At 50.7% G+C, this 27,589-nt stretch overlaps 2 protein-coding genes across 3 annotated transcripts in view; both read left to right on the top strand.

Moving 5' to 3' along the window:
- Positions 1-27,589, top strand: part of SUPT4H1 (SPT4 homolog, DSIF elongation factor subunit) — a 57,873-nt gene that overhangs the window by 23,811 nt on the left and 6,473 nt on the right. The gene's annotated exons all lie outside the window — the stretch shown is intronic.
- RNF43 (ring finger protein 43) overlaps positions 1-27,589 on the top strand; it is a 56,713-nt gene that overhangs the window by 24,630 nt on the left and 4,494 nt on the right. For both annotated transcript variants that reach the window (XR_009746470.1, XM_061470648.1), the window contains exons 2-8: positions 12,984-13,106; positions 17,488-17,562; positions 18,689-18,820; positions 19,349-19,450; positions 20,103-20,258; positions 20,997-21,099; positions 21,503-23,041. Coding sequence is in view for 1 of the 2 variants with exons in the window: in XM_061470648.1 (XP_061326632.1) it covers positions 12,984-13,106; positions 17,488-17,562; positions 18,689-18,820; positions 19,349-19,450; positions 20,103-20,258; positions 20,997-21,099; positions 21,503-23,041 (2,230 nt within the window). In the remaining variant the exon portion in view is untranslated. The remainder of the gene's footprint in view (positions 1-12,983; positions 13,107-17,487; positions 17,563-18,688; positions 18,821-19,348; positions 19,451-20,102; positions 20,259-20,996; positions 21,100-21,502; positions 23,042-27,589) is intronic.

Genomic DNA, 27,589 nt, shown 5'->3' with positions numbered 1-27,589 from the left:
TGGGTGCTTCCAGCATGGCTGTGTACTAAGCTCTTGATCAAATATCCTGCCTCAGTGAGGGGGAGCACAGCAAGATGTAAAGCAGCAGATAGTGAGAATCTGTGATTGCAACAACCACCTCCACCCTTCAGAACCAGAAGAAAAGACAGTCAAGTCTTGGAACCAGAGTCTGCATGGGCTGCTTGTACACAATGCAGTGTAGTTTTACCACTGAGCAGCCATATCAGAAGCTCAGGACAGTGCAGCAGCCTTCCCTTGTCAGGGACTGACATCTGACATCACTGTTAGAAAAAAGCAGAACAAGAGAAGCATTGGCAGGTGTCAGGCTGGCAGCTCTGTCCATTGTGTCCCCTGATCTGCAATAATCAGAGATGAGAGAGTGAGACAGGAGGGCTTTTCTCCTCACTGAAGTTGTTTTAGTCCTGACTCCTGTAGCTCTGGATGTCCTTGTAATCTCTGTCCCTTCTGGAGGAGACGGGGCTGATGAGAGCTGGATCCTCCAGTGGAGGTCATGTTGCAAGTTGCCTGCTTTCACTGCCTCAAACAAATGGCCTGTGAATGGCTCCCTTCCCCTTCTGCAGAGCAAAACAAAGCTGTTAGAGCTCAGTCAGCCTTTACCATTTTAAAGCATTGTCTGGTCAAATTACTGGGTGGGCTTGAGTAAAGACAGGAGGTAATCTGCTTGGTCACTTCTGTTAAGCAGGGAAGTTATTTCACTTTCTGCCTCTTTGCCCTTGGTCCTGTGTGTTCAGCACTCCCTGCTGCTCTGAACAATGCAGCAGAGGTGGCTGAAAATGGAAATTTCTGCACCTTTTTAGCCTCAGCTTCTCACATACTAGGCCAAGAGCTGTGTCATCCTCATCCCTAAGAACCTCCACGTGGAGACATGCCTTTTGGTGATGAATGCTCCCAACAGGCTGAAACTAAGGGGAAGTGTTTTATGCTCACCTGTTTCAAGCTCCTTTCAGCGTGCCAGCCCAGCACTTTGAACGTCTGTGGTATCTCCAGTGGTTGGACTCCCAGGATCCAAGCCTGGTTACACATAGCAAGGATAAGTGATAGTCCAAGGTGCATCTGCCAACTAATAGAGATCAGTCTTGTAAGTCTCCTGTAAGAATATCTTCAGTCAAAAAAAGTTGTTGACTTAGCTGAAATCCTTTGTGGAGTTCATTTGCAAAGGATATTGTGGAAGAAAGTATAAATGGGCAAAAAGAGAATGAGGCATGTTTGTGATGTCCTTCAGGCTGCCCAATGTGCTCTGCCTATGTCCTCCAGATCAGTAACTCCAGTAATGCTGGAAAGGTACGAAAAACCCCTGTGACCATGTGTTGTGTGGCTTTAAGAAGTGCAGAGGGTGTCCATTGGAGGGGAAGGCTGTAATGAGGCAGGACTGCGAAGCAGACACCCCATCTTTCTCTTGCCTCTGGTAGCAGCTGATGAGCTCAGCATCCCCAGGAGCACAGAGCTGCATTCTTGGCATTCCTGCAGCTCCTTAGATGTCAGTGATGTCATTGATAGCAGCCAGGGAATTGCGGATCCCAGAGGGCCTGAACTCATGTCTTAGCAAGTAAGCGTAGGAGGAACCAATTTTTGTAGTCTGCTGCACTGTACTAGCAAGTTTTATTGAATCAAATCACAGCAAATGTATTTGCATCTACAGTTCTGTCTCCTGGCAATACTACAACATCCAACAAGAGAAATACTTCTGTCCTTCACCAGCTACTCCCTCATCCCATCCATAGTTAAAAACCCCACATCTGAGCAATAAAGCAATGGGAAGCCAGTGTGGTATGTGATTAAAAAGCAAGTCATTTATTCCTTTAGCTATTCACACTTCACCCTTATGCCTCAGACCTGCTGACATGCATCATGTTTCAGGCGCACCACCGACACCATGTGAAGGCATCCGTCCTCTGGAGAGCATCCCTTGAAAACTCCATCCCTTGTCAGCCTGCAAAAGAGACACTTTTGCCTTCTTTTGCCTTTTTTTTTCTTTCCAGGACAAAAAGATGTGGTTTAGGAACACAGGAGGAAAATTTGAACATAAAGTTTTATATTTTTAATGGTGGCCTTTTCTACAAGGAGCTTTTGGGTGATGGCATACCAGTGCTGCTGCAGACTCCTGGTAGGCATGGGGTGCAGTAGTTTGTGATGCTGATGGAGCTGGGAGTTTTAAGACCCAGACTGGACTGGAGCAGAGGTTTTTTAACCTCTGCAGATATCTTGAAACCATGGTAGCTTGGTTGGCAGAGCTAGCATTTTACAGCCTAAAGTTTGGTGATGAAGGGGATTGATGGTCCATGAGGCATGTTTCTACCTGAAATGGAGACTTGGATTTTTCTTTTATCTAGGTGTATTTAGGAAGTTCCCTCTGACAGAAAATTCCAGGAGTCTGGCTCCTGGAAGCAGAGCCTGGCTTCTGCTCTCGCTGTTCTTCCCCAGGCAGGAGTCCTGCTCTGCAGCTGAGGTATTTCCTGCCTCGGAAGCAGTTTGCTCTGTAGCCTCAGTGCTGCTTGAATGTGGCTCTGTGTTACTCAGCTGTAATTAGAGCAGCTTGCCAGTTCTTGATTTCATCCCTTCGTTTCAGCGGGATTTCCAGACTTGGTGCAGTTTGCCCCACAGAGCTGGGGCTTGTTTTCTAACCCAGTTCTAGCTAGACCTTATACCTACACCTGCATTTTCCCAGCTACAAATAACAATGGAAGTGATTTTATCTAATCTCCCACCACCTGGTTTGTTCTTGTCCACACTCTTAGACATGAGGGTATTGAAAACACTTTTGGCAGGAGTAGCTTTAAGCTGTGTAACCACCAGCATTAACACAACCACCCAGGCTACATGTAAAGAATAAGCTATGGATGGCAGTGACCTCGTGTAGGGAGGGAAATCTGGGTAGCCAGAGCCTGTGGGCTGTGTGGTGTCCTCTAATGAGGTCTGGGAACGAGCACAGGCAAAGCCCTAGGTGATGTCCTGCAGGGAAGAGCCCACTCTGCATGGACCTTGGGGCACGAAGGTCTTTGGGGACCTCTTGGGAGTTCCGGTGTCTCTGGCAGCCGGTCCCCAGCACACCTTGTCAGAGCAGATCTGTGACTTTCTAACTTGGGTTTCAGGATGGAGTGCCGAAGGCCCCTCTATGCCGGCATTTTGGCGCTGTGTTTTGGAAGGACTCCAGGCCAGCAGTGAAGGGCTCTTTGATAATATCTGACGGGCGGGTAAGAATTTTGGGCAGCAGCCAAGGTACACATTGCCTGTAATCGTTAACTCAGTCTGTAAACAGTTCAAACGGCACTGAAGAGGCCGTCAGTTATTACATTAGAGAGAAGCCTTTCATCTCCCCGCGCAGAAGCCAGCCGTACAGTACGGGCCCCTGCGGAGCCGGCACTGGCTGCAGGGCTGAGGCAGGGCAGCGCAGGCAATGCTTGGCCATACAATGAGCACCGTGCTGACCTTCAAACCTTTGGCGCTGGAGCAATAACTAGATCATTCGTTTCCTTTTGTTCTGCACCTGGCCAAGGCGGTGGAGCCCAGGGATATTCAAGGGGGAGGGGATCGGCGATGTTCCCCCCGGCACAGCACCAGCCGGGAAGGCTCAGCCAGCCCCATCTCCTGCCTGTAGTCTTTCCTTGCTGAGCCTGGGTTCATGTGCAGGCGTGACAAATGCCCCTATTTCACTCAGGACCAGGTAAGTCTGCCCTGGACCATTGCTGGTTCCTCCAGAAATGGCCACAGTGATGGTGCAGGTCTGCATCAGGGTACTGCAGTCTCCAAGCAGCAGTGGAGCTAACACTGCTGCTGAGCTTCATCTTCAGAAGAGTTCTAGAGCATTCCCCAGTCCATGTCAACATCAGGAGAGCCCTATGGTCTTCTACCAGGGCAGTTCAGCCCTCTTGGAGTTGTGTGACACTTCAGAAGAAATTATAGACTTATAGACTGGTTTGAATTAGAAAGAACCTTAAAGCTCCTCCAGTTCCAACCCCTGCCACGGGCAGGGACACCTTCCACCAGAGCAGCTTGCTCCAAGCCCCTGTGTCCAACCTGGCCTTGAGCACTGCCAGGGATGGGGCAGGCACAGCTTCTCTGGGCACCCTGTGCCAGCGCCTCAGCACCCTCACAGGGAAGAGCTTCTGCCTCAGAGCTCATCTCAGTCTCCCCTCTGGCAGGTTAAAGCCATTCCCCTTGGCCTGTCCCTACAGGCCCTTGTCCAAAGCCCCTGTCCAGGTTTCTTGTCAGCCCCTCTAAGCACTGGAAGCTGCTCTAAGGTTTCCCCAAAGCATTCTCCAGGCTGAACAAGCCAAGCTCTCTCAGTTTGACATAATCTCTCAGTTTATGGTCTGATCTGCCCCAAGGAGAATTTCCTTGTCAGTCTTTGCTCTACTAAGCTCTGTTACCTACTTTCTGGAAGTGCAAGAATGCTCCTTCTGACATCCACCCTCAAGGCTTCAACTTTGAAACCCACTATAGAAAGTTGCTGGTTGAGGAAACACTACTTCAGTCTCTGCGGTAGAGTTACGTGAGTTTGGGTGAGTTTTTGTGTCTGGCCCACCACTGCAGAGTCAGTGCTGTCTCCTATGATGGTGTTTGACATATCAGTTGTGGAAGACCTCATATTGCCTGTGCCATCCCTGAGTTGGCCCCAAGTGACAGTGCAGCTTTGTGCTTTGAGTGGTAAAAAGGATGCTGTTGGGCTGCTGTGCTGCCTGCCCAGTTTTGCCAGTGCTTTAAGCTGTTGCTGAGGGGCAAGACTTGTGTGAGTTTTGTGGAATAGTTTTAACCTCCAAAGCACTGTCAGCACAGTGCAGATGGTCGTTGTGTAAGAGGGCCTTGAAGTATGGAGACTGCCACACTGTCCACAAGACTGAGGATGAGTTGAGCACTCTAAGGTGTGTGAGGTGAGCAGCTTGACATGGGCTGGATACTGTTCATTGGGTTTGAATCCAGACTGCTTGCAGCAGGAGCATGAGCTGTTTTCCCGTGACTTGGGCCAGCTTGCCTTTACTTTCGTTTAGTGGTGTGAGTCAGGGCTGACCAGAGAACTCCCTTTGCCTTTGATATTCCAAAATGGATGTGTGGACCAGAGAGAGAGAGCTTAACCAGACATCGTGATGGAGCTGTCAGAAACGTTGTTGGAAATGGTAGCTGTGCTAGAAGAAATGACGCTTGCTTCCCATGTGTTGTAGCCCTCTGTCCCAAGACCAGCAAACCTCAGCAGAGCTCTCAGTAGGACAGTGATGTGTGCAGTGACAGTTTTCTCTGACACCGTGGCCATGCTTGTGCGATGGGATGGAAAAGACCCAGACTTCGCCTAAACCATCTAATCCTGCACACGATATAATCAAATAAACATCCCACTTGGGGCTCAGCACCTCCCTTTGTAGCTCACCAGCTTTATAATGAAAAGGAGGAGGAGATGCATTTATTGACTGGGGACTGATTTGTTGTATCAGACCCTCGGGCACTGCTGACCCTTGAGATGGCCCAAAGATAGTGAAGCTCTTGAGCATGTGTAAGGGAACAAGCATAGGGGTATTGCACTGGCAGCTTGTAGATCCTTTGTCTCCTCTCCCACCTCTTGCCACTCCTTTGGGGGACTTGGATGGTTGTCTGAGCTATTTGCACGTTGAGGTAGGACCTGGGTCTCTCTAAGAATAATGCGTTTTTTATCAGTGAACGTGTTTGTCTGTGACTCACATGTGGGTAAGGTGTGTTTGCTGTTATAACAGCTCTTGAAACTTTATGCAGGTTAAATTAAAAAGCCCATATCCTGATGGCTAAGCTTCATGCCCAAGAGTCATGGAAGCTGCATTTTTTCCTCAGGCCTCTTGAAACACTGCCATTCCCTTCCAAACAGCCATTTCCATCTTCTTCACAGTTAATATCCACTTCACCTCTCTGCCTCATCCCTCCTCATTGTCCTATGTACTTCCAGCAGCATCCTAGAGCATCTTTCAGCCCCACTGTAGCTGCATGCCAGCCTCTGAGCAGCATCTCCTGGGCCTTCGGTTGCATCCCCTCATTCCTACTGCTATGTCTGTGAGTAGAGCGACAGCTGCATAGCATTGTGACCTTGGTGTAAAAAAGGCATCTGTTGAGCTGATGGATTTGAAGGGTTAAGGTAAACTGGGAAGAACCTGACATATAGGAATAAAAATGTTAATGCAGTTTGAGCACTAGAGTTGGTCCATCTGCCCTGATCCTTCCTGCATCAATTCTATCACAGGTCAGTGTTAGCAACAAAGATGGGGAGGAGGGTAGTAGAGTACTTCCACTTGATCCTATGAAGGAGTATCATTTGTTTAATGGAGAGCCTTACTTCCAGCAGGAAAGAGGATGTATTGAGCCAGGCATTGATATCCATGAATAAAGAAATGTCCGTATTCTGCCCTCATGAGCTCATACTCTGTGACAATGACATGGCACAACTGAGTGAAGTGAGCATGTCAGTGGGGGGTGAGCACCTCTGACCAACAAGCAGGCGTGGCACAGTGATGCCTGAGATGCTGCATACCCACAAAAGGCCCCTCCTCGCTGTGCCTTAGTCTCATTGCTTATCTCCTCACTGCCCACAGGCTCCTTCTTGATCTGTCATGTAGCTCATCTAAGAAGGATGGCATTTCCATCCACTGCAGACTGCAGCACCACTGACACATGCAAAATGGCCCTGGCATGAGCTGCAGCAGTGGGGAGGCTGCTGTCCTGAATAAGATCATTGTATGCTTCTCTCAGCCCTGCACACTTGAGTATTCCCTCAAAGTCTTGTGTGGGATTCAAGCTGCTGACGTAAGAGGAAGGGCAGGAGAGCCGGTGCTGGGGCAGGATCAGAAGTCACTCAGCTGTCTCCATCATTAGCTGGCACTGCTAATGACCTGCAGGAGCCTGCAGGGTGGAGAACACTCTCTTGGTGCTCTGGCACTGACCACGAACTTCAGCTTTATTCAAATACTTGGTTTCTAGCACAGATGTTTGTGGCAAAAGGCTTCCAGTGGTGGGGTGTAGCCTGTGGAGCTGCCTGGTGAGTGCCCACATGGTTGCACCAGACCCAGGACAGAACTGTGCTGTGCTCAGGGATTGCCTGAGCTGGGCCAGTGTTTGCACCTTTGCATTGAACAGCTCTTCCTGGTCTTTTGTTCCAGGAATTCTCCATATCGTTAGTGATTTTTATGTAGCTCTAGCATATCCCTTCTGTACTAAGCTGAAGAATTCTTGTTCACTTAATCTTTTCTTGTGCAGAAATAGTGCCCTCTGCTTAAGGTGGAGTGAGCAGGACTTCAAGTAGTATTCAAGATGTTGACACATTGCAGCCTTCTCTAGTATATTTTCTTTTTTTCACTGATTTTTTAACAGGAATGCCCAGCAGTCTGGTTGCCTTTTGCTTTGGGTGATTCAACAGTGCTTTCCATAAAACTCACTGCAATGCTGCCAAGATCTTTCCTGTTCATTAACAGCCAGCTGATAACTCATCCCTCTGTCAGATAGCTAGCTATGTTTTATAATATTTCCCTTTTTTAACATCTTCTATCAGTGCATTACTCAGTATCACATGAGTCCTTTGCAGCCACTTTTAATATTTACCAACTTGAATATTTATGTATTACTGAAAAACTCATCCACTTCACTATTCCTCTCGTTATCCATGTCCTTTGTGAATATTTGGACAACACAGTTTACTTCTGTGACTGTCCTGGTAAGTTCACTCCATTGCAAAGGCTGACTTGCATTTTGCTCTCCTTAGTCCTGGTGATGACCCAGTGAAGTACTACAGGATGCTCTGTCATTGTCCATAGCCTTGACCTCGTAGGAGAACAGAAGAGGAAATACCAGACTATTATGTGAACTGAACTACCTTTATTCCCACACTTGCTGACTGCTTTGAGGAGTCCTGTAGGTGTGTGAAGCATCACTCTCCTTTTCCAAAGCACTGTTCGTTCTTTCCTCTGTTCATCACACTGGGTTTTCCCCAGTTTTTAAGTCAGGATTATTGACCTGCCATTCGCTGCCTCGCTCTCAACTTCATATTCAGCGTGGTATTTGCTACCTGCTATTTTTCTGGTGGTGGTGTCAATTTAGTGATGTGTTATATGTTGGTCTTAACAGTTCACCAGTTTAGGCCATGGTTTTTCTGGAGCCTTTTGGTAAACACTCTCTTTTCCTGTTCTCTTCCTCTCTTTTTCATGCTTAATTTTATTGGTTGCTTATAAAAATTTTACTGCCACTTCAGACCAAATCAATCCTTTTAACTCATCCCCCACGAAGAAAGGGCGTGAAATACTCTGGGTTCTCTTACAGAGAGAACTGAGAGGCTGTCAGGGGCTTTGCTTTTCAGCCTTTGTCCCTTAAGGCTTTTGGGAACAGGAAAGTTTAAATGGTTCTGAAGGGAGGGGGCAGCAGATTCTCTCTTTTCCATGGGCATAGTCAATTCAGTGAGAATTAATATGTTTAAACTGCAGCAAACCCCATTCAGATGAGGTGTTGGGAAATACTTCCGGGTGTGAGGAGAAGGCAGCCCTGCCAGGAGTGAGCAGGCTCCTTTTTGGAGGTCTCAGAAACAGGTTGAGCGAGTGTCTCTGAGGAATGTGTTGGGTCTGGCTGATCCTGCCTTTGGGCTTGGTGACCTCTCAGGGTCATCTTTATTTTTCTACTGTTTTATAAATGAAGCCCCCAAGTGAGAACCCAACACCTCTCTCTGCCTGGCTTTCCCTGGGACCTTCCCGCATCCTGTGTAGCACCAAATGGGAGGAGACGGTGCTAGGAAGAGGGGAGCAGGGGTGAGCGGAGCATGTCACTTGGGTGGACGAGGTGTGTCACTTGGGCAAAGAGGAATCCTCCTGAGCTGCCCCTGGCCATGTGGTACAGGGTGCTGAGGAAGGCACCTGCACTCATCCTCCAGAGATGATTAGTGTCTGATGAGGGACTGGTCACAGGTAACGAGGGTGTCACTGCTCTGGCTGAGGTCGCTGGGCAGCTGCCTACATGGGAAGGGTTTCTGCTGGCAGGGATCTGCATGGCTGTTTCCCCCAGCCTCCTGCCCTGCCCTTGGTGGGTGCAGCTGTGCCCTGGCAGGAATGCCTGAGGCAAAGGACGCTTGCTTGGTCAGGGAGGGTGGGTGTCCCAGAGGGATGAGGAGAAGACCACGATGCCCAGTCTTAATAGATAATCAAAGGGAAGGCTTTGGTGCATCCATCAGCAAGTCTTCTCCAGATTTACCAACTGGAACAGCTGCCAGCATTTTATATGTGCTCTGACGCTCATTTGGGGCTGCAGCAGCTTAGCTTGTTGCTTTTATCCCCAGTGCTTATCATTAATGCTGTGATCAGGCCCTGCAATCCTTGTCACAGAGGGGTTGCTCCATGCTCAGCACACAGGTCTGTCACACACTGCCCCAGCAATGTCACAGCACCCCAAGACATTCCCACCCAGGGTTGGACACACCTCCAGGCAGCACTGGTAGCCTAGGCTCCTCAGGGAGCAGCCCGGCGAAGGCTGGGTAACGCCAGCAGGAGGGTTATCTCTGCAGTATTGGAAGGATCACGAGACACACTCTTTGCATTTCCTGTTTTGTGTTTTTTCTGCCATTATTAAAATGATACATTAGCCAAAAGCCGGAGACCTCCCAGTCCAGCAAACAGTATAAAAGTAACGACATTGCTTGGTAAAGCCAGTGGGATCATGGGCACTCCAATGCTGTGTTGGTCTTGGTGGGGCAGTGCCTGCTGTTACTTGTGTGAAGCACAGGGTTACTTGGGAGCCTTCTCTTAATGCTCCCAGGGCATAACAGATTGAATTGTTTCCCTGGAAACCTGGATTTCTAGAGTTATGGTGCTTGGCTTGGTACGATCGCACCCTCTCCAGTGTCTTTGAGTCTGAAATCTAAGTTCTATAGCACTATGAGATTTTTCTTCAAATATCAGTATGGATTAGAGAGGGAGTCCCCAAGAGGAAGGTGGATGGGGGACTGCCAGTCAAAGGCATGCAGCAGTTCATTGGTGCCCAGCTACTCTGTGCAGTATTTAAGGTGTAACAGGTTATGTCTTAGCTCGTGCTCATGGTGCCATCTCTTACACATAGGTCTCCAAGTTCCTGAGGTAGTGAGAGCCTGGGCTTTTTCTTTACTCCCTTGTGACTGTAGGTGTTCCCTGCCTCAAAACCTGGGCAATTTGCAAATGTCTGTGGTTGTGGGTATGTTGGGGTTATTTAATCCTCACCATTCTAACTCACTTTTAAGAGCTCTTGTTTTGCAGCCCAGGACTTAGTGCTACAACAAATCACAGAATCACAGAACAGTTTGGGTTGGAAGGGGACTTCAAAGTTCATCTGCTCCAACCCCCCTGCAATGAGCAAAATGTAGCGCTGTGATTTTGTAGTGCCTCCTGATCTCCCAGTGCCAGGCTGCTTGCACCTTTGGAACTGGTGCCAGGTTGTGCCATAGCACAGGCTGCGCAAACCCACCCACAGTCTGCCAGCAGCATGACTGTGCCCTGCATCGTTTGATGGGTACAACCATTAAAGATTGCCCGCTTGAAGGGGCAATCTCTGCAATTTGCAGCGCCGGATACCTTGGCACTGTGGGTCAGTGCAGGCAGCAGCCAGTATGGGGCTGCTTGGGACTGGGTAATGAAGCTGTGGTCTCTGCAGGGGCCTCCACTGAGCCCTGGCCAGGCCGCAGGGGCACCTTGGCCAGACAGGGACAGAGAGGGGGCCCGGAGGGCAGGACCCGGCTGAGAACCCCACTCTGGCTGCAGCCCTAGGGCTTTGCTGGGGGTGTTGGGGTGAAGACCAGCATCCCACATCCCTGGGGCAGTGGCTCTGGGCTGGTATAGGGATGCAGGGCAGGATGCTCCAACCTGCACAGGACCAGCTCTGGCATGCAGCCCCAGTTAACTTTAGCATTGTCCACCCTGGCCTCTGGCTGCAGCAGCTCCAACAGGCAGAGCTCTCTCTCTGTGTGCCCAGGAAGGACACTTTGCATCTCTGAGTGAGCATAGGTGCTGCTCGTCTGCTTCAGCTTTTGAAGGCTTCCATATAGATGGCTACATCTGAGTGAATTGCCTACACTCCATTGTTAGCAGCAAGAAATGGGCATGGTGCATCTCCTCCTGAAGGATGTGACTAAAAACAGCCTGGGTGAGTCATCCTCCTTGAAGGACTTGTTCTTGCGACCCACTCAGACATTAAAAGGTGACATCAGCATGTCTGCAGTTAGGTGAAATAAGCCCTGTTTTCCCTCTCCCCCACAGCTGGATTTCTTCAGTAAGCAGCTGGCAGAGGGGAGGAAACATGATCTGTCTCTTTCTGAGCCTGCCCAGCTCCTGCCAGCCCTGTGCCTCTGTGTGCCCTGGCTCCATGCTGAGGAGCAGCCCCAGCAGCCTGAGCAAGGGCCCAACACAGCCTCACAGCCCCTGGGACAGCAACGGCGAGTGTGGATGGAGGTCGAGGAGTGTCCTTGGGCTGCTCTGGCAGTTCCTTCCCCTGGTTTTAAATCTGCCAAGACAATAACCTTTTTTGCATAACACTGGGATGCTGTTGCAGGATTACATGCAGGGTGGGCAAGCCTTCTGGGCATGCTTCTGGATGGACACCGGACACAAAGCCTGCCTTAATCCTCCTGATTTATGATGTTGAGCTTTCTTGCTTGTTTCTCACACTTCCGTGCATCAATGCAGTAACAACAGCTGTCCAGCAGCCTCAGTATTTACAGGCTTTTCTGTACCATAACCTGTGTGCTTCATACACCACAACATAGTCACAGAGCAGGAAGCCAGGTAACTGTGTTAAGAAGAGCTGGGGAGGCCTCATGCAAGGTGATGGGACCCCCCAGGAGGGAGCCAACATCTGATATGCAGTTTGCTTCAACATCCTGCCATGCAGCACCAACACTGCCATCCAACGCGCCATCCTTCCACTGCTGGACTGAAGAATCAGAGGCAGTTGCTCGCTCTTCCAGACAGGGACCAGAGCAGTGCTCAGTGGATGTCGTAATGAGGGTGAATGCACAGGAATGAGGTGCAGCCAAGGGCAGTGGTGCTGCCCCTCTGAGCTCTGCCCCACACCGGGACAGGCTCACCACAAGGGGCCTTGACCACCAAAACCCCAACTGCCTGCCTCCAACAGGAGTGAGCCCCTCAGCTCGTGTCCAAGTGACATACTGGGGCACCATATCCCTTCCTGCAGGGTGCTCTGCAGGGTGGGTGCGCCCAGACCTGGTGCCTTGACCCCGTCTTGTCTCAGCTTCCCAGCAGTTGGGCTCAACCTGATGAGCATTTCTCCAGGACTCACTGGGGATATGGTTACTGGAATCTTTTCTTCTCCCTTCTCATTCCTGGTACTTCTCTACCTGCTTTCATTTTTTTCACTCCTTCCTTTGGCTTGTCTGCAAGTTTATCTTCAAGTTGTCTAGTTTGGTGGCTGAGAAACAAGGAGTGCTGAAGCTTTGAAGGCAAGAGAAGTTTGCTTTTGTTGTGGTCCCTTCACCTTGCCCAGGCCCTGGCAGGGAGCATGCTGGCTGCCAGCAGGGCCTTGTGGTCCAAGGTTGCTGGCAGTCCTTGCAGCAGCAAGACCTGTGCTATCCGGATGCTCCATCCCAGAAGGCAAGGACTGTGCTCTCCTGGGCTGCTCTAGCTCTGAATATCTGTGACTGGGGCAAAGCCAGACACAAGTGCAGGCCAGGTTAGAAACTGCACCTTTCTCTGTGACATGGAAGTTGGAACTAGATGATCTTTAAGATCCTGTCCAATCCAAAACATTTTTAGGATTCTATGACGTTGTCCTGGTGGACCAAAACTTGGACAGTGACTTGCTTTTTTGTGGCATTCAGAGCCTCAGTGACTCTTAGACAGGGCCATGGGATGCAGCAGCAGTGGTGATGCCCACTACAGGGGTGTCCTGCACCCTCTGGGCAGGTAGCTATGGTACAGTGAGTGACAGGCTTGAGCCACCCTTTGCAGTGCTAAGCCCCAAGGTCTGAGTGTCCCTTTGCTTGTGTCCCTCAGTCCCACCCGCTGTCCCTGTGCAACACCAGCGAGGATGAGCACACCGAATCGGGATTCATCACCATTGTCAAGCTTGAACAGCCGGATCGGGATCCCAACCCCTGCCTGTCGCTGGCAAACAAGGTAGGTACAAATGTGGGAACGGAAACCCGTGGTGCAGGAAAGAGTAAGAGCAGGAGGGTAGAAAAGAGCTGTTGGAAGGTGGAGAAAAGGACAAGGACATTGATCCTTGGCAGGGGGGCTCTCTGGGAGAGATGCTGTGGCAGCCATCCCCAATACCCGTCCCTCTTTATCTTTTGGACTGCCTGGCTTTGTGGCTGTGGAGTTTTCCTTAACCTGACTGCTCTAGGATGCTCAGACCTGACCCCAGCATCCCAGCTGCCTGGCAGCCTTGCGCCCCTCCTCTTTTGCAGCCTCGCACTGCTTGCTTGTCTGTTGAGGGGATTTGTGTTTCTTGGTGTCCTCTGACCTGTGGGAAAACCTGGTCACAGAAGACACCTTCTGTAGCTCTGTCTTCAAAAACAGTACTGTGATACTTCACTGGATGAGGCATGTAAAGAATCAGCACTGAGCAATTGGGCCAAAAACAAACGAGATGAACTAGTGGTGGGATGTGACTTGTTAACAACATGGGCAACCATCTGCCCTGCAAAGGCATGGGAGATCTCAGAGGTCTTCAGATCAGGTCTCCTGTGAAAGAGGTACCTCAGTGACACAGCAGTCACTGTGTCAAAAGCTGAGGTCACTGGTGCAATTCTCTGGTAATAAGGAAGTCAGGTAGGAACGAGGGTCATTTTTTAAGCCTTAAAATCTTTGTGTCTCTGATAAAGTTGTGTGGATAAGGCTAGCATTAGCTTTTACTTGTTACTGTCTCTGTACTAAATGTTGTGTTATTTTCCACCAGCACTGTACAAACATGAAAAAAAAAACAACTTGCATAGCTCTTCTTGGCTTTATCTGGATGCATTCAGGTGATACTGCTCCTGGTGTCTGCCTTCTGCTGGTAGTGATGTGCTGGGGATGGGGACAGGGTCCTTTTCCATCCTCCCTGCAGCAGGGCTGAACAGGGCAGGTGGAACTCATTCCAAGCAGTTGCTCCTGCACAGCAGTTTGGGGGTTTTTTAGTTGTTTTTTTTTGTTGTTGTTGTTGGTTTTTTTTTATGCAGAGGTTGTGGCTACAAAAGCAAGGGAAGGGATGTGATGCTGCTATGGGTAGGCCACCTCGAGGCTGCTTCCCCCCAGCTGCATGGCAGACAGCAGTGCCTATCCCTTTCTGGACCAGGGTGGAAGCCCAAGTTTGGCTTGCTGCTGCTCTGGAACTGATACCAGCTGTCAGCACAACCAGTGTGCCGGAGTTAGGGAACTGCTTCCAGTTACCCAGACCTGGAAATCAGCCTGGTCCCACTGTGGGTGTAAGTGCATGAGGATGAGGAGTTTGAAGTGTGAACCCAGGGGCTTCCAGTGTGTCTTGTGGCAGGAATGAGAGCAAGGTGTCCTTAGGGAGCACAGCTGGGTACTCCAGCTGTCCCAGGTCCATCTAGATGTGACCATCACATTATAATGGTCTCATCTCGCAGGGGAGGGTGCTGGGGTTGGCAGCAGCAACAGCTGGTTTGGTCAGTGCAAGTGCTGTGGAGGGTCTTGAACAGAAGGAAGGAGCAGCATCCAGCACTCATCTTCCACTTGAGAACCTTAAAGGTTAGAAGCTGTTATGCTAGTTTTGACCTTTATCTTTGAGTTGCTAATCATGGTGCAGGAAGTACCAGAACGTTACTGAGGCCAGGGACAGGAGAATCACAGAATCACAGACTGGTTTGGGTTGGAAGGGACCTCAAAGCTCTTCCAGTTCCAATCCTCTGCCACTGACAGGGACACCTTCCACTAGAGCAGCTTGCTCCAAGCCCCTGTGTCCAACCTGCCCTTGAACACTGCCAGGGATGGGGCAGCCACAGCTTCTCTGGGCACCCTGCGCTAGGGTCAGCTGAGAAAGGTCAGCACAGGGAGGACAAGTCATGGTGCATTGCTGCACTGTGGTCATCCTCACTAGCCTTGATCCCTTCTCCAGGACCACGAACCCACACAAAGAAAATAAACCCCTCAGTTCATTGCCATGGTACAGTGACAGTTCACTGGCCTTTAGTCATCGTTGCTTTATTACCAGAGCCAAATCCAGCAATGGATTTTGAGGTCCAACTAGGCATGACATCAGATGTCATCCTGCCTGTAGTTACTATATCCTACTCCAAGACCTCACCCAGGGAGGCTCACAGCTCTTCTCCCTGCCAGTGGTCACATTCTGGTCTAGTGGAAGGTGTCCCTGACCATGGCAGGGGTATTGGAGCTGGATGATCTTTAGGGCTCCTTCCAACCTAAACCATTCTGTGGTTCTATGAAACAGGACTAGGTTAGCCATGAAATACAGGCAGATGTTTCTTAAGCTGGCCACATCCCTGGGCCCTGCCTTGTACCTTGGTTCCTCCATCCCCCTGCAGTTGCTGTGTGGATGCTTCTCCATCCTCCCGAAGCCAAGCTCCTTTCCTTCAACATCATACAGATCTCTTTCTCAGAATCCCTGGACAGCACTTCTCCTCAGGAGCAGGGATGAAGCTGTAGGATGTGGCTGGTGCTCACTAGAGCCTTGTTTTCCTGACGTGTTTTTGCGGTGGAGCTTTGCATATTGAATTGCAGTGCTGTATTGATGATGAAAATAGCCATGTGAAAAGTGTTATCATAACCTCTGCTTTAGCTGTCACCCAGCCAAGCAGTGCTGCGTCCAGCCCAGCAGGAGAACTCCACCTGATCACACTTCAAAGTGATTTATTTTTCTTTCTGGTGCATAGTTTGTAATTTTGGGGGTGTGTGAATTTTTTCCCTGAGCAAACCATTGGTTGCCAGTCTGATTGACAGGCTACTGCAACCTCCTCAGTCACCCTCGAAATACACGTTTGTACCAAAAGTGTTTCAGTCCTCAGAAAGGGAGGGCACCTCTGCATGTGGCTGGAGAGAGCTGATGAAAGGCAGCAAGCACTCAGAAAACTGTTGCATTAAGTAGGCTTGATAGCTTGAACAAAAGCTGTGTCCTTTGCAGCAGGAGTCAGAAGGATGTTGGCAAGAGTCAGTTGTCCATTCTCAGTTGTTCTTTTTCCTATTGTTGGTGTCTTTAGTAGGATCAAATCTTCGTAGAGCTGTTCACTGTTCATCAAAGCTTGACTGGCTCCGGTGGGTGTAAGTCAATATCTGAAAGTGCTGTTTCTTCTTCAGGGCTCACAAACACCGAGGCTTCTTTGATCCCAGGCAGGACCCCAGTCTTTGGTCCCTGCCCCTAGCCTGTGGTCCCACTTCTCCAGCTTCCCCATCTGGTATACCCAAGAGTGTCAAATCCATTCAGTGACTCAGAGCCTTCAGCCTGTCCTCCCTGCTCTTCCTGACCATCTGCAGCTCCATGCACATCCCCATCCCTGTCCCCAGACTGAGGCACCCATCTTCTCCCTGATGAGGCACGTGGAGGTGACCAGCACCTGCGAGTGAGGGATGGAGCTGAACCCACTCCACCGCTGCTGGGAATGCCCCTTCCCTCTGCTCCGCTGGTGCCCTGTGTTTGATACCGCAGCTGGGAAGCGGCGGCACTGACCTCTGGCCCCAAGCTGGGGTTTGGCAATGTTGAGGCTGAGCTGCGGCAGCGGCTCCGGCAGCTCCTGTTTGCACAGGCGCTCAGGGACGTGCAGATCAAAGGGCTCCGCATGAGTAAGAGTGGCCCAGCCCTGCTTTCTGTTCATGTTCCCATCTCCAAGGGCTGTCTTTGCCTGCCTGGAGGGCTCAAAGGGCTTGGTGGGAGGACGTGGGTGACCCCACAAGGTCCTCCAGGCGCTGTGCTTTGACCTCACCAGGGTGGCATGTATATTCATTTGGGTGGGTCTCAACACTGTTCTCAGAACACAGCAGCCGGTGGGCTGTGAAAAGCCACTCTGTTCCTAATCCTAGATCAGACCCACAGCCCAGGCATTGCCTGAGCTTCTCCCTGGTACCTGTGGGGGACAGGGACTGGGGAGAACAATATGTGTGGGAGTCAAGCCCATAGACAGCCCATGGTTGATGCAGCTATGATGAGCAGTGGGGACCTGAAGAGGTTCCTGCTGTCCTGGGATGCGAGGGACGCACAGGGGTCAACAGGGCTAATGGGGCTGCAGATCCCTCCCTAGCAAATCCAACTCTGAAGCAAAGGGGACAGACAGCTGGGGAATTTGGTGTGCACTGCAAGCCCACCAAGTAATTTGCCTCCACAACTACAGGGGGAAACTGTCTATGAGCTTCAGGGCTGTAGCAGGAGCAGGCACTGCAGCTCGACACAAGTACAGAAACCAGGGCATAAAGTGTTTTCTCAATCTAAGCAGCAGGTAGGTGCTTCTTTCCCCCATGAAGAGACGGGGAGGCAGATACATATCCAAATGGTAGATGTTAATGCAGAGGTACAAATGTCCACTGAAGCTTCTGTTCTTTTGGACAGGCAAAGCTGGCGGGGGAGCGTGGAGCTCGTGCGATCCTTTTTGACATTACCGATGATGAAAGTGCTGCTGATCAGGTACAAACTCCACTGATAATAACAGCTAAACCACAGTGCCTCTGTCCCATCCCTAAATGAGCCCGAGTCAGGACCTACCAGCCACTGACATGCAGTGGGAGGTTCCAGGAGGACACTGCAGGCTGTTTCGGATGTTAGCTGTAAGAGCTCATCCATGCACAGACAGGGCTTTACTCTTTCACTCACTCCATGGCACATCCAGGTGTCCCCAGAGCACATGCCAGCAGCTTGCGAACAGCATCTTGCTGCTCTTGAAGGACATTGTCTGGTCAATTGAGCTTTTCTGCCAGGAGCTGGATGCTTCCTCTTGATAAGTCACAGATTACCTATCCCAGCTAGTACAGACAGCCCTGGTGTACCTTAGGGGAAAGGTGATTTCTGAAATGTTCAAGCCAAAGTCACGGCCACCCTGCTGTGCTGGTGGTGATGCTCTTACTGCAAGCTTAACATTAGTTTAAAGACCTCCAGAGGTCTCTTCCACCAACACTGCTGTCATCTCTGGAAAGAAATAGGTTCCAACCTCGAAATAATCAAGGGATGATGAAAAGCATCCAGCACTAGATAAGAGGACAGGTAGGGGAGCTGATGTTTGATCTTATCCAACCTCTGGGCTGACTCCTGCTCACTGGATTAATCTGTTGTCATTCTTTTGTATACTTAGAACTAAAATTCTGATGCCAGAGAAATACAACAGTGAGTGCAGGTGAGGGGATGCTGAGATTGCTCAGTAAGGGTATGGGAAGTGGCCTGTGTCAGATGGACACCCTCACTCAGTCAGTGTGGAGCAGAGGGGAGACTGAGGCACTGGCTGAGCCAGCCCATGCCAGGCTGTCTGGACCATGGTGGAAAGCTGCTGGTATGGTCAGAAACACACTGAACAGTGACCAGTTATGCACGTAGGAGGCACCACTGGAGGTTATTAAGAAAACCTTGCTGAAAAGCTGCTGGAAGAAGAAGAGCTTCCATCTGGTTTCATCAGAGAGGAGAAAGGCAAGTTGCGGGGGTCAGTTGGTATCTAAAGTGTGTGCAAGAAGCATCAGGAGGAACCAGACGTGCCTTGGGAGCTGGGATAGTCCTTGTTTTGGGCTGTTCTGGACCACCTCTTACTCTGTTTGTTTCTTTACAGCTGAGAAAGCCCAGAGGTCTGAGTCAGCCTGTGGTTCTGATCAGAGGTCACGATGCTGAGCTTCTCATGGGGGTCGTGAACAAGAACAGAGAGGCCCATGTGAAGATAGAGGTCAAGGAGCCACCATCTTGGGTGAGAAACACACCATTCCCACTGCCTTCTGTATCCTCCCTCCCAAGCTGCTGTGCCATGGAATAGGACTTCCCCAGAGATGCTGAGCTTTCCTCCCCAGGGACAGAGATCACAGCCTTTTGCAGTAGCTGCCTGTCTGCAGCATTCAGATGGCATGCCACAAATAAAGGCTCAGAAGTGCTTTCAGCTTCTTCTCTTCCCTTACTTTAATTGTCACGAGTGAGGTGAGGGGGTTCTCTGTCTCTTCAGGTGAGACCAAGGCTTGATTTTTTCATCTTGTGCTACCTTTAGACCGTGACCTCTAGAGAGGTGTGATGCTGCAAGACAGAGAAATTCCATTCCTGCTGGAATGCACAGAAAAGACTGAAACCTTTTTCTTTTACCTGTAAAGAGCATATGAGACAGAGCTTGGCCAAGGATCATGTATTCAAAGGCTGATGGTCAGGAAGAGACAGGGATTCCCCTGCCTAGCTTCTGACTCCCACCCCTGCCGCACACGAGTAATTTCTTCCCTGTTCTATCCCACAGCCAGACTACGACGTGTGGATCCTCCTCACGGTGGTCAGCACCGTGGTCGTTATCATCTTAATTTTTGTGGTGCGCACAAAGTGCCAACTGAACAGGACTCAGGTAGGGACCTCATGGAGCAGCTGTGTCTGAGTGAATGGAAACACAGGAAAGGCAAGAACGGGCACAGCGTGGGAGGGGAAATACACCTCTGTGTGAACTGAAGATGAGGCCACATGAAGCAGGAGCAGCCCAGGAATGAGACGAGTGAACCTGAGATGGGCTGGCTGCTTTCCTTGTGCGGTGGCCTTGCTTTCCTCCTGCTGCCCCACCAGCACTGCAGCCTGCAGTCCCAGAACCTTTCAGAGCTTGGCCCAGCACCCAAAGCTGCAGAGCTGGCCCTCTAGCTCTCGATTTTAACAGTATTGTCTGTACAGGTAGAGAGCAGAAGACTTAGTATTTTTAATAGAAACTAACAAATTAAATAATTGTCTTTTCAGAGTCAGATGTATTTCCAGATTTGACAATACCCTGTTGGTCCTATAGAAGGACAAGCCTTTGGGGCTCAAAAATTCAGCACCGCTGAATTGGCCAGATGTCTCCTGCTGGTGACAAAGCCTACTCTGGCTAAGTCAGGTTAGACAGAAAGTCACCTCTGGAAAAACAATTATCACCCCCAAATTCCTGATGATGCCATTTTGCAAACGGAAGGGCAGTGGGAAGCAGGGCAGTGTGGGGCTGAGCCTCTCCTTCACACCTCCTCTCTCCGGTGCAGGACTCCCTGCAGCAGCAGACCATGCAGGCCATCGGGCAGCTGGCCACGCGTAAGTTCCAGGCGAGGTGCCGGCCAGCAGCACGGTGGGACTCGGCCAGTACCTGCAGCTCAGCCCCGGTCTGTGCCATCTGCCTGGAGGAGTTCAGCGAGGGCCAGGTAGGCTGCAGGCATGGCTGCTGCTGAGCCACAGCACTGAGCAGGCTGGCTGCCGGCGTGTGGGAGCTGTGGCGGGGGCTGAGCAGTGTGGTAGGGGCAGGAGGCACTTGGAATGTTTCCTTCAGCAGCTCCTGGAGGCTGGGACAGGATGGGCATCAGAGGAGTTTTGCCAGCGCCTTGGCCAAAACAGCCCTGCCCCTGTTGAAGACACTTGCCTGCAGACTCAGGCTCCTCGAAGACAGTTCTCCAGCTGTTGCTGTAGGGTAAAATGAGGTGCTGAGGCGCTGGCACAGGGTGCCAGAGAAGCTGTGGCTGCCCCATCCCTGGCAGTGCTCAAGGCCAGGTTGGACGAGGCCTGGAGCAAGCTGCTCTAGTGGAAGGTGTCCCTGCCTGTGGCAGGGGGTTGGGACTGGATGAGATTTAAGGTCCCTTGCAACCCAAACTAGTCTGTGATTCTATGATTCTATGAAAATGCCCATATACATCCATATTGCAGCAGCGGGGCAGTCCCCCTGCTATTCCCAAGGGCAGCCACCTCTCTGGAGGTGGCTGGATGCAGTGAGCAGAACCAGAACTGCCAGGCTGCTGCACAGCCTCCTCCATGCAAAGCTGGGCTGAAGCCCGCTCACAGTTAGCCATCTTTCTATCCTACAGAGCTCACTTCCACCAAGAGGAACCCATCCAGCCCTTGGGACATGGTTCTCCTTGCTCACACTCCTCTTCTTTCCACCTCTCTAGGACCTGCGGATCATCTCGTGCTCCCACGAGTTTCACCGGGAGTGCGTTGACCCCTGGCTGCAGCAGCACCACACATGTCCACTTTGCATGTTCAATATCCTTGGTAGGGCTCAGACACAGCAGGGTTGTGCCCAAAGGGTCCATATACTCTTGGATGATGCACATGGTGCATCAGCAGGAGCACTTGTGGGTGTATAGGGTGGTGGGTGCATGGAGAGGGGTCCCTGTGCATGTGAACACCGGCAGTGTACAGGGCTTGGGCTGGGACCTGCACTGAGAGGAGGAGGTTTCAGTCCTGGGACTTGTGGGAAAGGGAGGTGGGATCTGAGCATCAGGGCAGCAGGGCAGGTGCTGTGTGTGCAGGACCATCAAGGCAGTTTGGTGGTGGCAGTGAGGGGTTGCAGGGCATGGGTGGGATGTGGGGTTGCAGTGAAGGCTCGCTGATGCAGGGGCTACTGCAGCTGGGCTGTGAGACTTGTGCTGGATGCTCCCTTCTCTCTCCACAGCCAGAGACTCGGTGGACCAGGCCACGGCTGCTGGCTCCAGGATGGCCCCACAGGACATGGAACCCGGACGGCGACTCCACCTCTTCCGACAGCACCCAGGACATGCCCTTTACCACCTCCCACATGCTTATCCTCAGAGGAACCTCAGGAACTTTCCCCCGGAGCAAGCCCATGGCAACCCCTTCTTTCACTCTCTGGAGCTCTCCCAGTTGGATTTTGGCACTATCCACTACATGCCTTACAGGCCAGCCACCTCCCTGCTTGCCTGTGGCCACTCTTCTCCTCTGGCCCCGGGCTTGCTGGGCCAGCAGCATCCCAACCCCTCGGCATGCGGGCAGACGCTGCCATCCCACAGGACTTGTTCTCTCCAGCCCCAGCCCCAGCCCCCCTGCCTGGGGCTCAAGGCAGCCCTGGTGCAGAAGCAGCACCGGGCGCCTGCCCTTCGCCGGGGGGTTGGCCACGGGCACCAGCACAACAGCAGTGGCTCTGGAGAAAGCTATCTCACGGAGCACAGCGGGTACCTGGCAGATGGGCCAGGCAGTGACTCCAGCTCGGGGCCTTGCCACGGTTCCTCCAGTGACTCCATGTTGAACTGCACAGATGTCAGTCTGCAGGGCATCCATGGCAGCTGCTCCACTTTCCGCAGCTCCCTCAGCAGCGATTACGACCCCTTTGTGTACTGCAGCTCAGAGGGCCCTGCCACAGACAATGGCCAGGAGCAGCCGCTGCCACCAAGGGACATGCGGCCCAGGTCCTTGGACTTGATGGTGCCTGGGGGTGCTGGTCCGGCGAAGCCCCAGGTGCTCAGCCACGTCCACTACCACCACCACCAGCACCACCACTACAGAAGAAATGCGGAGTGTACCCCAGGGTGGGCAGGGCAAGGGCCTGGGCAGCGCAAATCCCGGTACACAGGGGCCAAGGTTGGCTTCCACAGTGCTCGGACACAAAAGAGAACTGAGAAAAGCTATCACTGTCAGCAGCCTCCAGACAGCAGCACTGTGCTGCAGGAAGCAGCTCTGGCGGGACAGCCAGCCTGTTCCCAGCAAGGCCGGGAGTCCCCTCATATCTCTTCCGCTTCTCCAAGCAGCTTGGACTTCAGTAAAGATGCCAAAAGACAATTGGAAGCATCTGGGACATCCCCTGTCCCACTGCCCCCAAAACACAGCTCACAGAGCCGTCACCACCGAAGGAAAAGAAAATGTCCCCTGGAGCCCAGCCCCGCTCTTCTGCCCGAGGACTCAGCCTTGCCCAAAGCTTGCGATGCTCGTGTTCCTCATAGACATCCTGCTGGCTACTGCTGCTCACCCGAAGCCCAGCCCCTGATCCCCACAAGCGCTCCCCTGTCCTGCAGCTCAGGCTCTCGGCCGCTCTGGAAGTGTTTAGTGCCGCAGTCTGGCTCAGAGCTGAAAAAGCAGGAGGAGGGGTTGTCAGGATGGGAGGGAAACCACACGGTTCCTGCTGATTTCTCAGGGACAGGCACCCCCAGACACAGTCTGAGTCTTCAACTTCACTGCCCGTCTCAGCAGGGTAGTCAGGGTAAGTCTGCTGTTGGCCTCTTCTTGCAGCAAGCAAGTGGATGAGGGTGGTTTGCTGAAGGTACTCTGGCTGCCAGTAAACCTGATACCTTCATGGTGGGCTTTCCTACAGGACCACTGACAATAGAAGCGTTTCAGATGTCACCTGTCTGAAAATCATGGCCTGAATGATTAGCAAGGCTGTTAATGAGGGCACCAAACCCTGCAGTTTCATCCTAAAATAATACACATGAGGAATAATGTGGCTATTTTGAACTAAGCATCTCTAGCAGCTGGAATATCTCCCAAATGAAGGGATGGGAGCATGTTTCTCAGTGTCCTTACATCAGTCTGGATGTCTCACTGGCACAGTCAAGGCTTATTGGGCTCTAGTTGTTTTAGCCAACCCTCGCTAACTGAATCAATAATGAAGTGTGCATTGCCAGTGGTAGTAGGAAAACAGACTAAATGAGTTTATGGATTTGCACATGCCTCACCTCTCACCTGCCTCTGTTGTGTGGGAGTTGCTTTTTAGCATCGTTTGGAAATCGGACATAATTAAAGTTTGGCCCTTTGCCTAACTGCTGCACATCTCTGAGAGGGGAAATGCATTTGAGACCAGGCTCTTTCAAAGAGCCTGAGTTTAGCTCCCAGGTCTTGCTCTCTCATGCTCCTCTGAACACAGCAACCTGCGAGTCAGCATGGGCAGGTTCTGGCTGCAAGCAGAGCCTGGCTCCTTTCCTCACCCTGCCACTGACTCATTGTAGCTCCTCGGGCAAATCGTTTTGATTTAGGTACCAAATACAGATCGAGCTGCCTAATTTCTGTTAAAATGCTGGCCTTAAATTCATGACTCACTGTGCCCATTGTGCCACGCAGATAATAACTTCCTCCCCATGCTCGTCTATCCAGCCCTCCACCACACCCAGGCTCCTGGTGCTGGAGCGCCTGTGAGAAGGCAGCAGAGAACGGGGGAGGCTGGATGGAGCCCTGTCCTGGCTGCCTGCAGCACTCCGCGCTCCCAGACTCCCAGGAACAGAGGTTTTTTCCCAGGCACAGAAGTGCCTGACACTGCAGATGAGTTCTTCAAAGAGCCTGGAGGGATGCTGCCATTTGGAGAGCTAAGGAGGCAGCAGTTTAGAGGTATCTCCCTGGTTTGCAGGTAGCTCTGAGTACTGATGTCCCCTGAGTTGCAGACAGTGGGCAGTGATATTGCCAGGACACAGCCCTCCCAGGGTCACAGCAAGCGACCTCCACATGGAGAGAGCCCCCTGGCATGAGGGGCAGGCTGCTCAGGAGTTGCTTTGAGCTCCCATTTAAAAATAAAACTGGGAGGACTCCCCAGGCCACCAGAGCTGGAGTCTCCACCTCACACAGGGTGCGGGGTGCTGCAGTGTCCAAGGCATGGCAAAGGTCCCTGGTATGATGCCTCCACCTCTTTGTAGAGAACCCCAGTGGCCCAGATGTCCCCATCTCCTGATGGCATGGTAGGGAAAAGCTCTCTTGGCATCCACCCAGAGCCAGTGCTAGTGTGCAAGCACACAGCCTTCATTCCCTCCCTTTTCCAGGAGCTAGAAGGACCAGTGTGTTGGAAAGGACATTGCAACTCTGAGTCTATTTGATTGCAGTAGCTTCTGTGAATGCTTTCAGGACCAGCCAGAGAATCAGAATCTCCTTGTAAGATTGAGAAAGACACAGAAAGGAAGGATTTAACTTTATTAGGAACCGAGGACAGTTGAAGAGAGCAGGAGCAGAGCTTATGCAGAAAAGCCATCAAGCTGAAAACACTTTGGTTGACATAACACAACCTCAGAGTTGCTGGATGTAAATCAATAGAGAACAAGCTAAAAGAGCAAAAAACAATCTCAACAGACAGTCCCATGTAAGCAGGACACAAAAATAGACAAGGAGACCAAGAAGAAATGCATAAATATATGCCTCTAGATAAATGTTGTAAGGCTAAAAATGTAAGTAGATGAATTAGAAAGCCCAGCTTTAAAGTAAAATTTTGACATAAACCTCTTAGAAACCCAGCTTAAAACAAACAGTGGGCACCTGTAATTTCCAGGTGAAATTACAGAGAAGAATGTGTCTCTTCTGGTGGCATGGGAGGGACACTGTGTTAAGGAGAGTGTAAAGTCCAATGACAGGTGACACAAAACCCCCCAATTGTGCCTAAGTAAGAGAAGTATGATGTTAGGGTTCTAATGCACTGCGCTAGCACAGGCTGCAAAAAAGGATCCTACATATACATGAGACCCTTCTTCAAATAGTACTAAAAGAAGCAGTCAAAAGAGTAAGATGATTTTGGGCACAAGGATCACTTAAAGCCCCAGAAAAGGACTGGCCAAGCAATAGAAGGGGAAAAGAGAAGCAAGAAGCTGTTCTTCCAAAGTAAAGGCGTGGCTAGACAAAGAAATCAGAAAACAGCAAAGCTGAGCGTGGAGCCACAGTGAGGCAGGGCAGGGAAGATTGCTATGAACAGTTTGTGAGAAAGACTAGTAATGCAAACAGTTTGAACTCCTTTAGAAGCAGGAAAGCTGCCAGTGGCTCTGCAGGTCCATGAAGTAACAAAGGTCTAAGAGGGATGGCAAGGGCTGTAACTGCATAGCAGAAGGGTAAACTGAATTTATTGCATTAGTGATCAGCGTGGAAGTGCTTGAAGAGGCTCTCACCCTGGAACGTGGGGCAGAGGATCCCTCATAAATCAAATCATTAGTTTGAGCATTTCTGAAATGCATCAGTAAAGCAGACAGTAATGAATCGCTGGGGCTACAGGGCGCCCACGTGGGCATCATGCAGGGGCTCAAGCACAGAACTGCTAACCCACAAGCATGCAGTCTGTTACCCATGCCCAGAGCCAGAAGGAATAGCTGAGGGCAATATCAGCTTGAAACAGCTGAAGCCACAGAATGATGAGCCTGACTTTCCTGCCTAGCGAATTGTTAAAAATTCAAATACAGGGTCTGACTTGTAGGTACATGGCTAAATGTGAAAACCAGGGGAGGAGGCAACACAGCTTTTGTAGAGAGAGATAACGCCTTGCCGATCTTTTAGGGGAATGAAGCTCTCAAAGGATAAAAGGGAAGGTACTCTCATAGGTAAATAACTCACTAAAAAATAGGAGACAAAGTGCAGATCATTCTTAATGGAAGAGAGTTACTCAGAGAAGGAAGAAAGTGGAGTTCTCCAACTGTCTGCACCTTTCAGCAAGTTCATAAATATCCTCCACAAGGAGAAGAGATAGTTTATAAAGTAGTTTATAAAAGACAAGATCCTTCAGCATTGGCAGCTTTAAAACTGGTTATAAAGTTTGGTTATAAAGTGGGTATAAACTATCTCCTGTTGCTCAGGCAATAAGAGTGGTGGATGAAATCACATGTAAGTAGCACAAAATGCCACACACAAGCAAAACTGCTTCTGAGTAAAAAATTGAATTATTGTTAGGAACTAGCTGGAAACAAATGGGGAACAAGCAGCAAGTGCCATCATGCAGCTGTGTAAGTGTGCAGAGCTTTCACAGCTAGCACCTGCCACTGCCCGGCACTTCTCGAAGAAGGGTGTAGCAGACTTGGGAGAAGTGCAGAAAGGTATCGAGTACAGTCACAAGAAAGGATATAGACACTTTCATGTGGGGAAAAAAGATGATTCGCAGAGGATATGAAAGGGAGGATATGAAATCAGGAGAGAAGGCAGATAAAAGAGATTCGCCAGTACTTATAACAAAGAGGTGGCATCAAATGGGAACCAGAAGTTTTAAAACACCCAATAATGTAATAACATGGTGTGTGGTGAAACTGGTGCTTATTGCCCAGAGGACATAGGTGCCAGAAATAAAATAGGTTCAAGAGCCTAGATCAAGAGCTATCAAATGCAGAGATGCAAATATACTCTCTGGCTCAGGAAGTCCCTAAACCAGGGTTTCCAGAAGCTGAGGGTGCTCCTATGGGATGCAGCACCCTCCAGGTATGTGCTTACCTCACCCAGCTGCAAGGTGAGGCTGAGTCTTGGTCCATGGCCCCTGGAGAAGCTCCACTTGTGCAGGCAGTGCCATGCACTGGCATTACAGGGAATAACGCTGTCCATAGCCATTGTCAGGGCTCTGCAGATGATCCCGATGATGCTTGCATGATCTTGGAGTTTATCCTGCTTCCTTGAGCACCTTCACCACCTTTTCCTGGTGGGGTTTGCATAAAGATACATCCCTGGCTCTCTTGCCTGGGAGACTGTACCTGGGAGTTGTTTCACTGAAGAATCAATCCTCAAGCAATGCTGAATGGAACCTTTAAAGAGAAGTCAGACAACTAGCAGCGACTTACAGCTAGATGGCTTCCTAAACCACCCTGGCGTGCACGGAACTGGTCCCAGAACAGCTAGATTACTCCCAGCACAGGCAGATGAAGTTTCTTGATTTCTCTCTCTGGGAAATCTCACCTCCTGCACCATGTTGTCAGCATCTCCCCCTCTCCTCCATCCCCTACTCATCCTCTTAGCTATTTCCTTTCATGTCATGTCTTTGATCCTTACTACAGAGGGGAAAAGGGATTAAAGGGCAGAAAAAGACCTACCA

Source organism: Pezoporus flaviventris, unplaced genomic scaffold (assembly GCF_033815535.1).
Source record: "Pezoporus flaviventris isolate CSIRO_AGI_PZ_B2104156 unplaced genomic scaffold, CSIRO_AGI_Pfla_v1 ptg000063l, whole genome shotgun sequence".
In the NCBI taxonomy this organism is placed as follows: domain Eukaryota; kingdom Metazoa; phylum Chordata; class Aves; order Psittaciformes; family Psittacidae; genus Pezoporus; species Pezoporus flaviventris.
The sequence above is the reverse complement of the archived record's forward strand: the minus strand, read 5'-3'. Positions and strand labels throughout refer to the sequence as shown.